Source organism: Austrofundulus limnaeus, unplaced genomic scaffold (genome assembly GCF_001266775.1).
Source record: "Austrofundulus limnaeus strain Quisiro unplaced genomic scaffold, Austrofundulus_limnaeus-1.0 Scaffold0, whole genome shotgun sequence".
Classification (NCBI taxonomy): domain Eukaryota; kingdom Metazoa; phylum Chordata; class Actinopteri; order Cyprinodontiformes; family Rivulidae; genus Austrofundulus; species Austrofundulus limnaeus.
In genome coordinates, this window is record NW_013952402.1 from 3031649 (window position 1) to 3043761 (window position 12113).

The 12113-nt window shown below is 38.8% G+C and overlaps 2 protein-coding genes across 5 annotated transcripts in view; one reads left to right on the forward strand and one right to left on the reverse strand.

The window, feature by feature from the left end:
• Positions 1 to 209: 209 nt before the first annotated feature.
• ap3m1 (adaptor related protein complex 3 subunit mu 1) lies at positions 210 to 6004 on the reverse strand. Of its 3 annotated transcripts, none has more exons than XM_014012708.1 (9): positions 5858 to 6004; positions 3976 to 4253; positions 3612 to 3783; positions 3360 to 3497; positions 3188 to 3273; positions 2948 to 3081; positions 2516 to 2723; positions 1542 to 1686; positions 210 to 1260 (listed from the first exon to the last, which is right to left on the reverse strand). In XM_014012708.1, exons 1-9 carry the CDS (start codon positions 5901 to 5903, stop codon positions 1160 to 1162), a joined length of 1308 nt encoding a protein of 435 aa, XP_013868162.1. In that variant the 5' UTR covers positions 5904 to 6004; the 3' UTR covers positions 210 to 1159. The 3 variants fall into 3 exon arrangements, with proteins under 3 accessions (XP_013868162.1, XP_013868313.1, XP_013868237.1); XM_014012859.1 differs by having other exon boundaries at positions 5874 to 5963; XM_014012783.1 differs by lacking the exon at positions 5858 to 6004 and adding an exon at positions 4571 to 4943.
• adka (adenosine kinase a) overlaps positions 5256 to 12113 on the forward strand; it is a 7853-nt gene continuing 995 nt past the window's right edge. The window contains exons 1-10 of one of the 2 annotated variants that reach the window (XM_014012975.1): positions 5256 to 5583; positions 7328 to 7402; positions 8319 to 8372; positions 9859 to 9937; positions 10045 to 10217; positions 10305 to 10413; positions 11343 to 11513; positions 11598 to 11633; positions 11718 to 11832; positions 11919 to 12005. In XM_014012975.1, coding sequence (XP_013868429.1) covers positions 5489 to 5583; positions 7328 to 7402; positions 8319 to 8372; positions 9859 to 9937; positions 10045 to 10217; positions 10305 to 10413; positions 11343 to 11513; positions 11598 to 11633; positions 11718 to 11832; positions 11919 to 12005 — 994 coding nt within the window. In that variant the 5' untranslated portion in view covers positions 5256 to 5488. Of the gene's footprint in view, positions 5584 to 6101; positions 6312 to 7327; positions 7403 to 8318; positions 8373 to 9858; positions 9938 to 10044; positions 10218 to 10304; positions 10414 to 11342; positions 11514 to 11597; positions 11634 to 11717; positions 11833 to 11918; positions 12006 to 12113 lie in introns of those variants that run through there. The other variant, XM_014013055.1, reaches the window with a different exon arrangement.

Consider the following 12113-nt stretch of genomic DNA (forward strand, 5'->3'; position numbering starts at 1 on the left):
TGTGTGTGTGTGTGTGTGTGTGTGTGTGTGTGGGGCAGTCCAAATATTCGGACACAGTGTTTTTGATGAAAATATCCCTAATTGAGTCAACACCAAAGTGGTGCTTTGTTTAAGCTTGACCATCTCAGTTTCAGCAACTCAGCATTCACACATTTTTACACTCAGCACAAATCCTCCAAATTCTGAAGAGCAAAGCAAGACACAATACAGTTTGTTCAATTATCAGTATATATTTGGCATAGTTGGTTATATTTGATAAGGCAATTCTATTACAAATCACTGAGTTTGAGTCAGATGTCCATCAGCTCAATTTGTCTTAAGTTGTATCAGAAATCATAATTATGGAAGTAAAATGAACCAATTTAAACAGATCTGTTAACCAAAACAAATCTATAATAATTACAAAACAGAGGGAAAAAAACACCACATYCCCGGGATTTTAAAGCTTTTATAAGATATGAACTTACATACAGGTTTAACTTTATACAAAAGCTTTAACTAATATTTTTCCCATTTTGAAAACTGAATGTGAAAGTGCTGTGCTGACTAAAAAAGTTYCATAAGTGAGGCTTCAGAAGATGCTGCTGCCAACAGATTACCTGATTTCCTAACTTGTAACCGTAACATCCCTATGTCAAAATTCATCTTGTATCGTCAATATCAGATGACATTAAAAGACGCTTCCTTCCCTCAAGTCTCCCAAACGTGCAGCTTGTGCTGCAGTGTGTGCTTTAAAGACCACCTTMAACTGCTCTTGTGATGCCAGATTAAATAAAGCGTGCGCAGAAATAACTGCGTTGCAGCTATTCTGAAGGCAATGCTTTAAAAGATCTTGTTTTGGTTTATTTTCCAAAAGGCATTTGTAACTCATTTCAGGCAACAGGAAGGRAATTTTGTGCAAGTGAGAGGCAAACCAGGTGCTTTTTTAAAGCTAAATATTTAGATATAAATGGAAAGTAATAGCACTTCAACGAGATTGGTCTTCCCTTTACAGGCCACACAATTATTCAGTCATTAAAAGGCCAAACGTGGTATAATAAATAGCTGTTAGTGCGCAGGGGTATTAGTAATAATAATGCGACTTATTCAAGAGCTAACTGGGCAGTGTGCTAACTTGTCCTCTGCTTGATACATTAGATCCCTGATTTCCCACCAGTTCTCAGGTCCGCACTTGGAATTTTCCTGCTTTGGTCAAATATTTGACCCCTTTAAAGGGTTTGTACTTCTCTCCATACATGTCAAGACGGCTCACTTTAAGACCTGCACCAAGGAGAGAAAAGTTGTGTTAGAAGTGAGAAGACGCACAAAAAAAATCACTACAAAACTGTTAAACTATTGTACTATAAAACTATTTCCCCTATTTGTCCAGATGCTACTTCCCTTCTTTGCTTTATTTAATGTGTCCTGCCTCTACCTCCACCTCTCACTCAGCACAAACACTCCTGTCTGCTCAGTTCGACTGTCTAACCTGAGCCACTTGTCGCCTTTGAGATGTTAAAGAACAAGTGTGGTTTCGGTCAGAGCAGGTCTTTGAGGATTACCTGAGATGGCCAGCTGCTGTATCTTCAGATCTATGTTGATTGAAGGGTTCTCTTCTGGTTTTGGGACTCCTGTCTGCATACTCAGACTGCCTCGCAGGTTCGGGAGCTTCTGGGGGTTGAGTCTCCCTATGTCCCAAATCAGTATCTACACAGATGAACTCATTGTGAGAACAATTCAATCAAACACTGTCTGCACTGAAGAACCACTGAAGTTCAAACTTATTATACTGTATGTGACCCATCCCTTCAAAACGAGGATCAAGTACAAAAGTGGAATGTGGAAAAATAGGCAGATAWAGGGTTTTGATTTAAACGTGTTCAAAAATTGCATTTTGTCAAAACATAATGAATAAATGCCTTATCAATTAATCATTTGAATTAACTATCTGAAATGTAATCCTAAAAAACTTTTTGGAAGCATTTTTTTGAGCAGTAGCAACAAAAAAACTGATTTTGAGGAAAAATGCTTTAAAATTTTGAAATTTTCCCTGTGAGCTAGCAATGCTTTTGTTTCTTTKCAACTGGGAAATCTTAGTATATAAGTAATATTTGAGGTTTACTCTTTATATTAACATCAAAATTACTCAAATTTACATAAAATTAGGATTCACACCAAACAGTAATGTATTATCGTAACAAACAAGACAAATTAAGTCATACCTCTGGATAAGCTTATGAAAGAATGATCCAGGTATCAAAATGTGGCTTTTAAAGCAACAAATCTGAAAACATAATTAGGTCATTTTGACCAAATTTGACTTAATCCTCATTTCGATATGATGGGTCACATATATACAAGAAAAGAAAATGCTACTTGGCTACCCATTATGGCAGGTGATTAGAACTGAAGCAGTTGCAGTGACGCTTTAAAATTGACCAAAAAAAAAAAAAAAAAAAACCTGAGCAGTATAACTGACATGGATCTAAACCCCACTTTTAAGTTATCTATTTTAACACAACATGTTGCTGTTTACCTTGGTGGTTATGTCATACGTGTAGCTTCCTTGAGAGGCTGTGAGACTGACACTAAGCACAGATTTAGGCATGTGGATCGTGGCCATCAAGGCTTCCACCATCTTCCCCATGGTCTGCTTCGGTCCAATCGTGATTTCAAGACGACCACAAGAGCCCGTCTCTAAGAAGCTGATGTTCTGCTTCACGTACACCGGAATGGCTACAAGACTGAAATAGGAGCCAAACACAGAGACGATCTCAGTCAAAGACAAGCAGGTGAGAACAGTGACTGCTTTTAGGAACAATAAAATTAAGCTGAAACCCTATTTGTCTCAGTTGAAATCAAAGCAAATGAAGGAAGAASATTTTATGCTCCATAAGAGTAAACGGTACACCAAAAACATATTAAAAAAGATTAAACAATAAATCAAAGAGTTGATGTCTGTGCTTACTTTTGAGAGCTGACGTGATACGACATGAGTCGGAAGTTCCCATCCGGCGGGATGAAAGACAAGACGCGCTCTGCTTCCCAGCGCTTAAACCGCACACACGGGTGGAAACTCATGTCGTCCAGGAGACGAGGATTCTTTCATCAAATCAACAACAACAAATTGTTCCGTGCAGACAAAAGGGACAAGCAGAGTACGAACAAAGGTTCAGAAAAGCACAGAGTTGAGAGAAAACTAACCAACCATAAAAGACAGAGTYAGATCAGGCATCCCAGAGAGCCTGACGCAGGCTTCAATCACACCCTGGATCTCAGCAAACACTGTTGTACCTAAAAAAGAAAGAAAGAAAGAAAAAAGACATAGTTACATCATCTTACAGAAAATCCCTGATGGGATAACAAAGCACAATTTTTACCAGATTTGTCCACAATTGCATCAATTTCCTCTATCACATCAAAATAAGCCTCATTATTTGTGTATTTTACTCCAGCCCGCCTCCATGGAATGATAGATAACTGTCCTGTTGGTAGAGTATCACCAACATTACTTCCTCCTGGAAAACACACAAGGCACAAACAACAAAGTCGTCAACAACAAGGATTTGGTTTATTTGTTTTAGAAGTGAACAGCCCAGCACTCCACACATCTTCAGCAGAACTCGGTTTACCCGTCAGCGTATTGACGACCGACCGCAGGATGGTGGGGGGCCTAATCATTTCCTTGAGGACATTGGACTCTGTTGCCAGCGGAAACCCGTTGTCCAGCATCTCCTCCAACAGCTCATAAACAATTACCACATTGTCCTTGATCACACTTTCTGAACATTCTCCAAAGTACTCCTGCGGACACAAAATGATTCACTGAAGTCAAAGTAAAGAATTACAACATTAAGACATTTTGCATTTAAAAATCAAGCCCTAACTAATAATAATAATAATAATAATAATAATAATAATAATAATAATAATAATAATAATAATAATAATAATAATAATAATAATAATAATAATAATAATAATAATAAATTGAACCTGGAATGTGTCTGCCACTCTGTGCAGGAACTCAATGACAAAGAGTGGAGGGACTTCAGTCTGGACAACTGACAGGAAGAAGAGTTTGCCCCTGTAAATAGAGATGAGATAGTGGTGCGGGGTCTGTAGGACAGGGGGCACATTTTCTGGATCCTCTGCCTTTTCCTTGGCCTCGAAAAAGTAATCGCACACACTCCTGCTGATGACACTCTTCCAGTGTTTCTCCAGGAAGATGTCTCCAGAGTGGTTAATGAGGAAGAGGCTGTGGATCATCTCAGCTGCAACAATAAAACTATTGTCAGTACATTGATATTGAAGAAACAGACAACATATCAGCAGTATTTTCTGTGTATTTCACTTTGTCCCACTCAAAACGACAAAAACGTAAAAGCAAATCAGCAGCAAAAATGTKTGTAATGTCCCTGACAATAACACTAAATTTAACCTGGAATAATTTCACCGTTTGGGTACCAGTCTGYCAATAAGCACTTCGCACGTGTGTGCAAAATTAAAGTTACACAAATTAAATAGTTGCGACTTTCACAATCATTCAAATGCTTTAAAAGTGATAAGTAAAAACTTTGACAAGTTTTACCTGCTGACTCCAGTTGAAAGATTTCTGGTATGTAAAATGACTAAATAGTTGCCGCGAWGACGCCTGCAGACCGTTTGCCCACGTCAATACAACAAAATCACAACTAAACGTTGTATAAGCGTAAAAGTAAAAACTTTAAACTTTGATTTTAACGCAGAAACATAATGTGAGATATTTAAAGTTAGTGTCAGCGTGACCGACTATTTCAAAATAAAATTTCTGTCTGTTTAATCAGGCAATATTTCCGGGCAGCTATACTTCCGTGACGTGTGTCTCAATATGGGTTTTGTTGCCCCAAGTAAAGACTAGCAGGTGTTCCATAACCCTGTTTTGCACGTTACCACCACCACTCAAATATTTAGCACAACAGTGGCGCAGAAAGTAATTTATTCACGTAGAATACATGTTTAGTTTATTTATGCTTCTAAAAATGTTATGCATCTGACTAAATGTATCTAGGTTTTAGAGACTTTAATTAGCTGTCACATTTTTTTTTGTTTTTAAATATGTGTATTCTTTAAGCTTTGATTTAAAATTATGCACAGTATAGAATAAACCGACTCTAGCAGGCTGAAAAAACACATTATTAGTCAAAATCCTTCATTAAAACAGCATAATGAGAACACCGAACAGTTTCTAAAACGTTAGAATAACTCTATTCATTCACTTTTTCAATCCATTATATTTTTAATTATATTTACAAATTATGTTCCCGTTTAACATAATTTTAGTTCGTGAAATGGCGTTACAGATTTCCTGTTTTCAGGAACCTAAGTACTGGTGAAGGAACAGTTTGTAACTTGCAACCTGCAAGTCTGTACTCAGGGCAAAAGCGTTTCTTTTTATATACATATATTGACCGCAGTTCCAGGAGCCGGAGGTAATATTAGRAAGCAACGTGCTCAGACCGGTACAGCCATGGCTTCTGATGAACCTAAAGCAAAGAAACTTAAACTTTCAGAAGAGGAGAAGACAGAGTCTCCGACCAAAGAGACTCCTTCTGTCAAACTAAGGTGACTAAAAGCGACAGAGATAACTCTGCCTCGTGATTTGGAGGGAAGGGAACACGACCCTCCACTAGCCTAGGAGAGTACAGATGTGCGGATATTACACGTGATAAGATACGACTTTCCCGAGCTCGTTAATGTGTGCTTGTACCAGCGCGGTGGCTACAAAACCGGTGCAAAGTCTGTTGTTATTGTTTAACAAAGCATAGAGTCACGTTTAACCAGTGAGAGCTAGTGTGTCTGATCTGATTTAAGTGTTCATGTTTKAAATCTGCGTTACGAGAAGCTTTTTGGACCGGTTTTTGTCCGTCCAGTTGTTGCTCCATCCTGCAGCAGCCTTCAGAACAGTAAAGCAGTCACATGTTCTGCATTCTTCACTGTTTTCGTGCCTTTTTTTCCCTCCCCACCGCCTCCCGCACACTCTCCCCCGCGGTCTGTGTGGAAGTCAGATCGCTTCGAAGCTTCTAACCGGGTAAATGAAGCGTGGCCGGAGCGGGCGGAACAAGCCAATCATCACGCCGGGCAGCCCTGCTGTGGCCCTTCCCTCCTCCAGATGCCTCCAATCGGTCGGTCTCCAGTAGGAGGAGCCGCGGCTGCAGAGAAAAATCGATCTGAGCTGATATTTTTTTTTTCTTTTGGGATATTTTGCCCCTTTTCAGAGCTGGTTTTAGGCTGCTCAACAGGTCGGTGTCAGTGTCTCGCACACACAGCAGGGTGAGGATGTCTGCTGCCAGGTAAGAGAGCGCACTGACATTCAGCCTTGGATAGGTGATGCTTAAAGGCAGGCATGGGTTTTAAGGTTTGTGGAACTGGCTGCACAAACCCCATTAATCATCTGCCTGCACACTGACAGATGTATATGCTGGAGGAGATAATAGTAAAAGGGCGTGGTATCTGCTCAAAGTATGCATTTTGTATTTAATTTTCATTGACTGTCAGCACTCTTCCTGCTGTCTCTCTGGTTATTAATGCCTGTTCGGGAGGTAATGAGAAGGGCATAAATATGGCAGCACATGTTCATATGGAGGCTGAGTTGTGTTCAAAGACTCGCTTCATCTGGGGCTTTCCCATGAGCTCTGGTAAAAAAATGTGGTGGCGCTAATTAGGTTTGAGCATCCAAGCTCTTAATAATTCARATCTAGACCCTCAAATGTGCATTTCACTGACGTTTAATGCAGTGTTTGTTGCCTGTTTTTTTTTAAGCAGGTTGCACAGCTCACTCTCAGGCTGTAATGGGTTCCTCATGTGSCCTGCAGGTTCCAGTGGAAATGTTACGACCCAAAACAGTCTTATGTCATTTAGGCTGCAGGGTCCGTGCGTCCGAATCACAAGATTTTGATCGTTCTCAGAAGTGCTCAGAATGCAGAAGCTCGCACAAGACGCTGTTGTGTCCCAACGCTGCGAGTGTCAACATAATTGCACGCCTGAGTMTCCAGATCCTCACCACGACCCACATTCATCTTCGCTTTTAAGCTTTTCTTGATGAGTCAGGAATGTTCCTTCGGCGTCGCGGTCTGCTTCTCATGAACCGTTTCTCCATTTTAAGGCTTAAAGTTTTAAGTAATAGAAGTCACGTGAAAACTGAAACTGCAGGGATTTTAAGAGTAATAAACACTTTGACAGGGAGTGTTTATACACATAAAGTCCTTTTGTTCCTTTTGTAATGTAGTGTTTCTAAGGATTGATGACTCATTGTTGTCGGTTTGGAGACACGCTCTGTTTATAGTTAACATTTTTGTTTTTGTTCCAGCCCTAATTCGCTCTTTGGAATGGGAAATCCCTTATTGGACATCTCAGCTGTAGTGGATAAAGACTTCTTGGACAAGTAAGTTCAACCTAAAACAAAATAAAATCGCCTCTTCCTGATCGAGTCGTAATAATAATCCTGCWTCCTTATAATTAAAGGCATCTAAGCTGCTTTACATATGTATACTGRATATATACAGACTTCATTATTGATCGTACCTCAGTCTAAATGCTAAGTAGGTGAAATAAAAGATAAATCCAGAATCAGCAAAACCAGATGTGAACATTTTATCAGTGAGTTCCCACCGGTGGCGGGGGAGATTATAAAAGGAAGAARGTTTTTGACACTCGTGTGATCAATTCAGAAAGAAGAWACTGAGGACACAATAAATCAGACTGTGCTAATAATTTACATCAGATGTTCAGCTGATGTAATGCYTTCATGTTTCTTAAAGATAAACTGTTCTACCTGAGGCTAAATAACAGGTCCCATTTCCTGTTTTCCTCTCTAAGGATTCGTCTCATCATCAAGAGTTGTTTTTCTTAATATACGGAATCCCAGTAAAACTAATTATCCTGAGTAAACAATACATTTAATTCACTTGTATATTATTTATCCTGATTTTTTCCTAACATATAATAGTGTCAGTCAGGGTCGCTGTGCCCTGATCTGTCGGTGAGCGCTGGATTTAACCGGACAAAGAGCTCTGTTGATTTCCAGTTCAGCGTCCTCTCAAGTGGCRCTTGCACAAACCCCTGGATTAAATCTGAACCGGCCGACCAAAACTCTAACTTTGGCCTTATTAAAGCCGGACTAAAGCTGCCCTTTAATCCCCTGCATACCTTTTGTCTTTCTTTCAAGGAAATTATTTTTTGAGAGCCTTTAAGGAAAACATTTATACCTGCATAAACAAAACATAAATGTTTAATATTTTGTGTGAACTCAGTGGATTTGCTGAAGCTAACGCCACTCATTTCTCTCTAACGATTTGCAGGTTCTCTCTGAAGCCCAACGATCAGATCCTGGCTGAGGACAAGCACAAAGCACTGTGAGTAATGTAAACGTAAAAATGTGGCAGAGCTGGCCAACATGCAGTCCTCTGGCAGGGTTTGTGCAGCGAGAAAAGCGCGTTTGAATTCACCCCCCGAGTTTAAAGCCTCTCTGTTCTGGAGAAGGCCAGTCGAGACAGGCGCGTACAAGACGCTGCTGCCGCTGACCTCTGTTCCTGCGCTGACAGCCAATGGTAGCGCAGCAGACTGGGCCCAGTCATCCAATGACAGAGCGGGACTTTTCACCTCCCCAGATCCGCTGAGACAAGAGCCAGAAAGCAAACATTTAACAGCAGGAGATAAGAAAGTTCGATGTGACTGTGCTTGTACGTAACCATTCTGCAGTTACACTTCCATACAAATATCCTCTMTTATTAGATTTATAACAATAATAGAGCTGGTTAAGGATGAGCACATTCACATTTATTAAGTCTAATAATAAATAAGCCAACTTTAAACCAACATCTAAGGCAGTTACTACTTTATTTTTGTGTAGGGTAATGTTTGCAGTCAAGATTGCAAAGTTTTTAAAGTGAATTCACTTGTTTAGCCTGTCAGACCAGTTTATTGTAATTCTAGACAAACACTCTTTTTCTTTTCCCTTTTTTTCTCCTCGTTTCCTTTCATCGCTCCCCTTTTCTTCCCTCTCGCTTTTCCTGTCCAGACCTTTAGCAGCAGTGGGCTCGTGTTATTTTCTCCAAATAATCTGATCAAACACAAAGTCTGCACCCCGCAGATAAAACACACAAATTAGTCTGTAGCTCGATGCATAAACCATWTTTTAACGGCATAACGTGGCAAATTAGAGCAACTTTCACCCATGGGAGGGAATAAACGTGACTGCGTTGAGTTACGTAAAGGGCTTCAGATTGTATAATCTCTGGTCAGGTGAGCTTGTGTTGTATGTTTTATCTGTTTTAAAAAAAATGAAGCTGCTTTCCGCATCGAGTGTCCTCTGAAACCAGATAACGCCACCAGCCTTCAAGCTATAATCTATTAGCAAACAGAAGCAGCTGTGCTTTCTCACTGAGCTCACAACAGTGCTCATTAAAGTTTAAATGMTGCTGTTTTTAATACTTAATTATAATGTTTCTATAATTAGATTTCTGTCAAATAAAAGTAAAAAAAATAACACATTTTTAACGCACATTTAGGCATTAATTTTCTGTCACTTTGTGTACGAGAGAATAAAATATGCATGTGTCATTTGCATATTTTACCATAAATATCTAGAGCACTATCAATTTATAATGAAATAATTGTACTTTAGTGTTTTAAATTAGCAGGGTTTAAAGCATTTATGTGTAATATTTTAAATCTTTAAGCTTTATCTGTGATGTTTGTAAAACATGTGAATCAGATCGTGCCAAAGTTGCTTTAACTTGTTGAAAAAAAAAACATCTCTTTTGACATTTAATGAGTAATGCTTTGTGTAATATCACCAGTTTTTAGTAGGAAAAATGACATATTTGTCTCTGTGTGCAGGTTTGACGAACTTGTAAAGAAGTTCAAAGTTGAGTATCACGCTGGAGGAGCCACGCAGAACTCTGTAAAGATTGCTCAGGTCAGTCACACACACGTGAACTCGTTAACCTTTGTGCAGATGTTAAACTGAGTCTGAGGTTTGTGTTGATCTGAGCTGTTGTTTGTTATTATTAATTTTTTTTATAGTGGATGATCCAAGAACCTCACAACGTGGGAACGTTCTTCGGCTGCATCGGCAAAGATAAGTTTGGAGAGATCCTGAAGCAGAAGGCCCAAGAGGCCCACGTCGACGCCCATTACTACGAACAAGATGAAGAACCCACAGGAACGTGTGCTGCATGCATCACTGGAGACAACAGGTGCCTGAACAAAACAAGAGCCGTACATTCTGTGGAGTAATATTTTTAAAAATGGATCATTTACCCATAACATGTTACTCATTTCAGGTCTTTGGTAGCGAATCTAGCTGCTGCTAACTGTTATAAGAAGGAGAAGCATTTAGACCTGGAGGAAAATTGGAAGTTGGTGGAAAAAGCTAAAGTTTACTATATTGCTGTGAGTAGCTTTCATTGTTTTTTTAAAATATTTTTTTATTATTATTTATTCATTTCATAAAAAAAACAGCTAATTTTATATGCAATTAAAAAATACAAATAACTAATAAAATGAAAGGAAGGAGAAAGAAGAAAAAAAATCCTATATATCTGTGCCTTTTCTCCATCAAATAAATTCAAACAATAATAATCTTTACGAAACAAAATACAAAAGTAAACATCAAATCTTTGCAAAATGTTTTATTTATTTATTTATTTAGTTTGTATGTAATGCCACGTATTTACATTTATACTCAACTGTAACATAAACCATCCCTAAAGGTTTATTTTCATAGCTCCACAGTATTTAGCTGCTTTTTGCGAGGCCTGTCACGATCAGCAATAAGTAAGTTAATCGCGCAATAATTAAAATGTGGCTGATAAATTAATATGAGGTCAATTTTCATTTGCCTTCTTGTTTGTTTTCTTTGTGTTTGGGGTAAAACTATACTAGTGCACAACGATACCCGAACAATATTATCGCGTATCTCTATAATTTCTGAGACAATTTATCGTCCAGCAAAATGTGTTATTGTGACAGACCTACTTGTCCCAACAATTTTTTTTAAATGTGTGGCTTAGCAGCATGCCCAATATGTATTTTAATCATCATTACATTTCTGGAAAGGCCATATGAAGTGAAAGGAGTCAGTATTTGTGGGTATCTTTGTGTCTTTTTTCCTCACTAATAGTTTGAATGGAAGGAAACAGTGCTGCAATAAACTCGACTTCTCTTTAAAAGGTTGTGATTTTGCTTTTGATTTGGTTGCATCCGTGCTTTTAAGGGGTAAAATTCAGTTTGAAGCCTTTTATTTTCTGTCTGGTCCATTTTCTGTAAATGATTCATAAGATGCTGCTGATGTAAAAAGATTATCTGTCTGTTCCTTGCAGGGTTTCTTCCTGACCGTCTCTTTGGAGTCCATCTTGAAAGTGGCAAAGCACGCTTCTGAAAATAACAAATTATTTTGCATGAACCTCTCCGCTCCATTTATCTGCCAGTTCTTCAAGGACAACCAGATGAAGGTTATGCCCTACATCGATGTCCTCTTCGGCAATGAGACAGTAAGCCACACCTGGTCACATGTGCACGTTCAGCACTGTGTTAGCCACTCCACTGATGGTTTCTGATTATTTCTCTTTGTTCAGGAAGCTACTGCTTTTGCTAAAGAGCAGGACTTTGAGGTGAGTGTACTAACATGAATAGAGCTGCAGTTTTTGTTTAGTGTATCTGTCATCTGGTTGTGTTAAAGTGTATTTTTGCTCTAGACAAAGGACATTAAAGAAATTGCGAAAAAAGCCCAAGCTTTACCCAAAGTCAACAAAAAGAGACAAAGGATCGTCGTTTTTACCCAAGGAAAGGATGAAACCATCATGGCTTTCAGTAAGATTTTCTTATTATACTGTATTTCTTAATGTGTTTTTTGAGATTTACATTGATTTTATTTTTGTTTTGTTTTGTTTCCCCAGGTGACAAGATTGAGGTTTTCCCAGTTTTGAAGATTGATCCAAAGGACATCGTTGACACAAACGGTGCGGGGGACGCCTTTGTCGGAGGTAAGATTTTCCCTCTTCATACGTTTCTCATTTGCTTTACTAGCTGCGTTTCCATTGCAAATGTGCGTAAAAGTTTGTCGATATTCTGTTAATGTCGAAAAAACACAG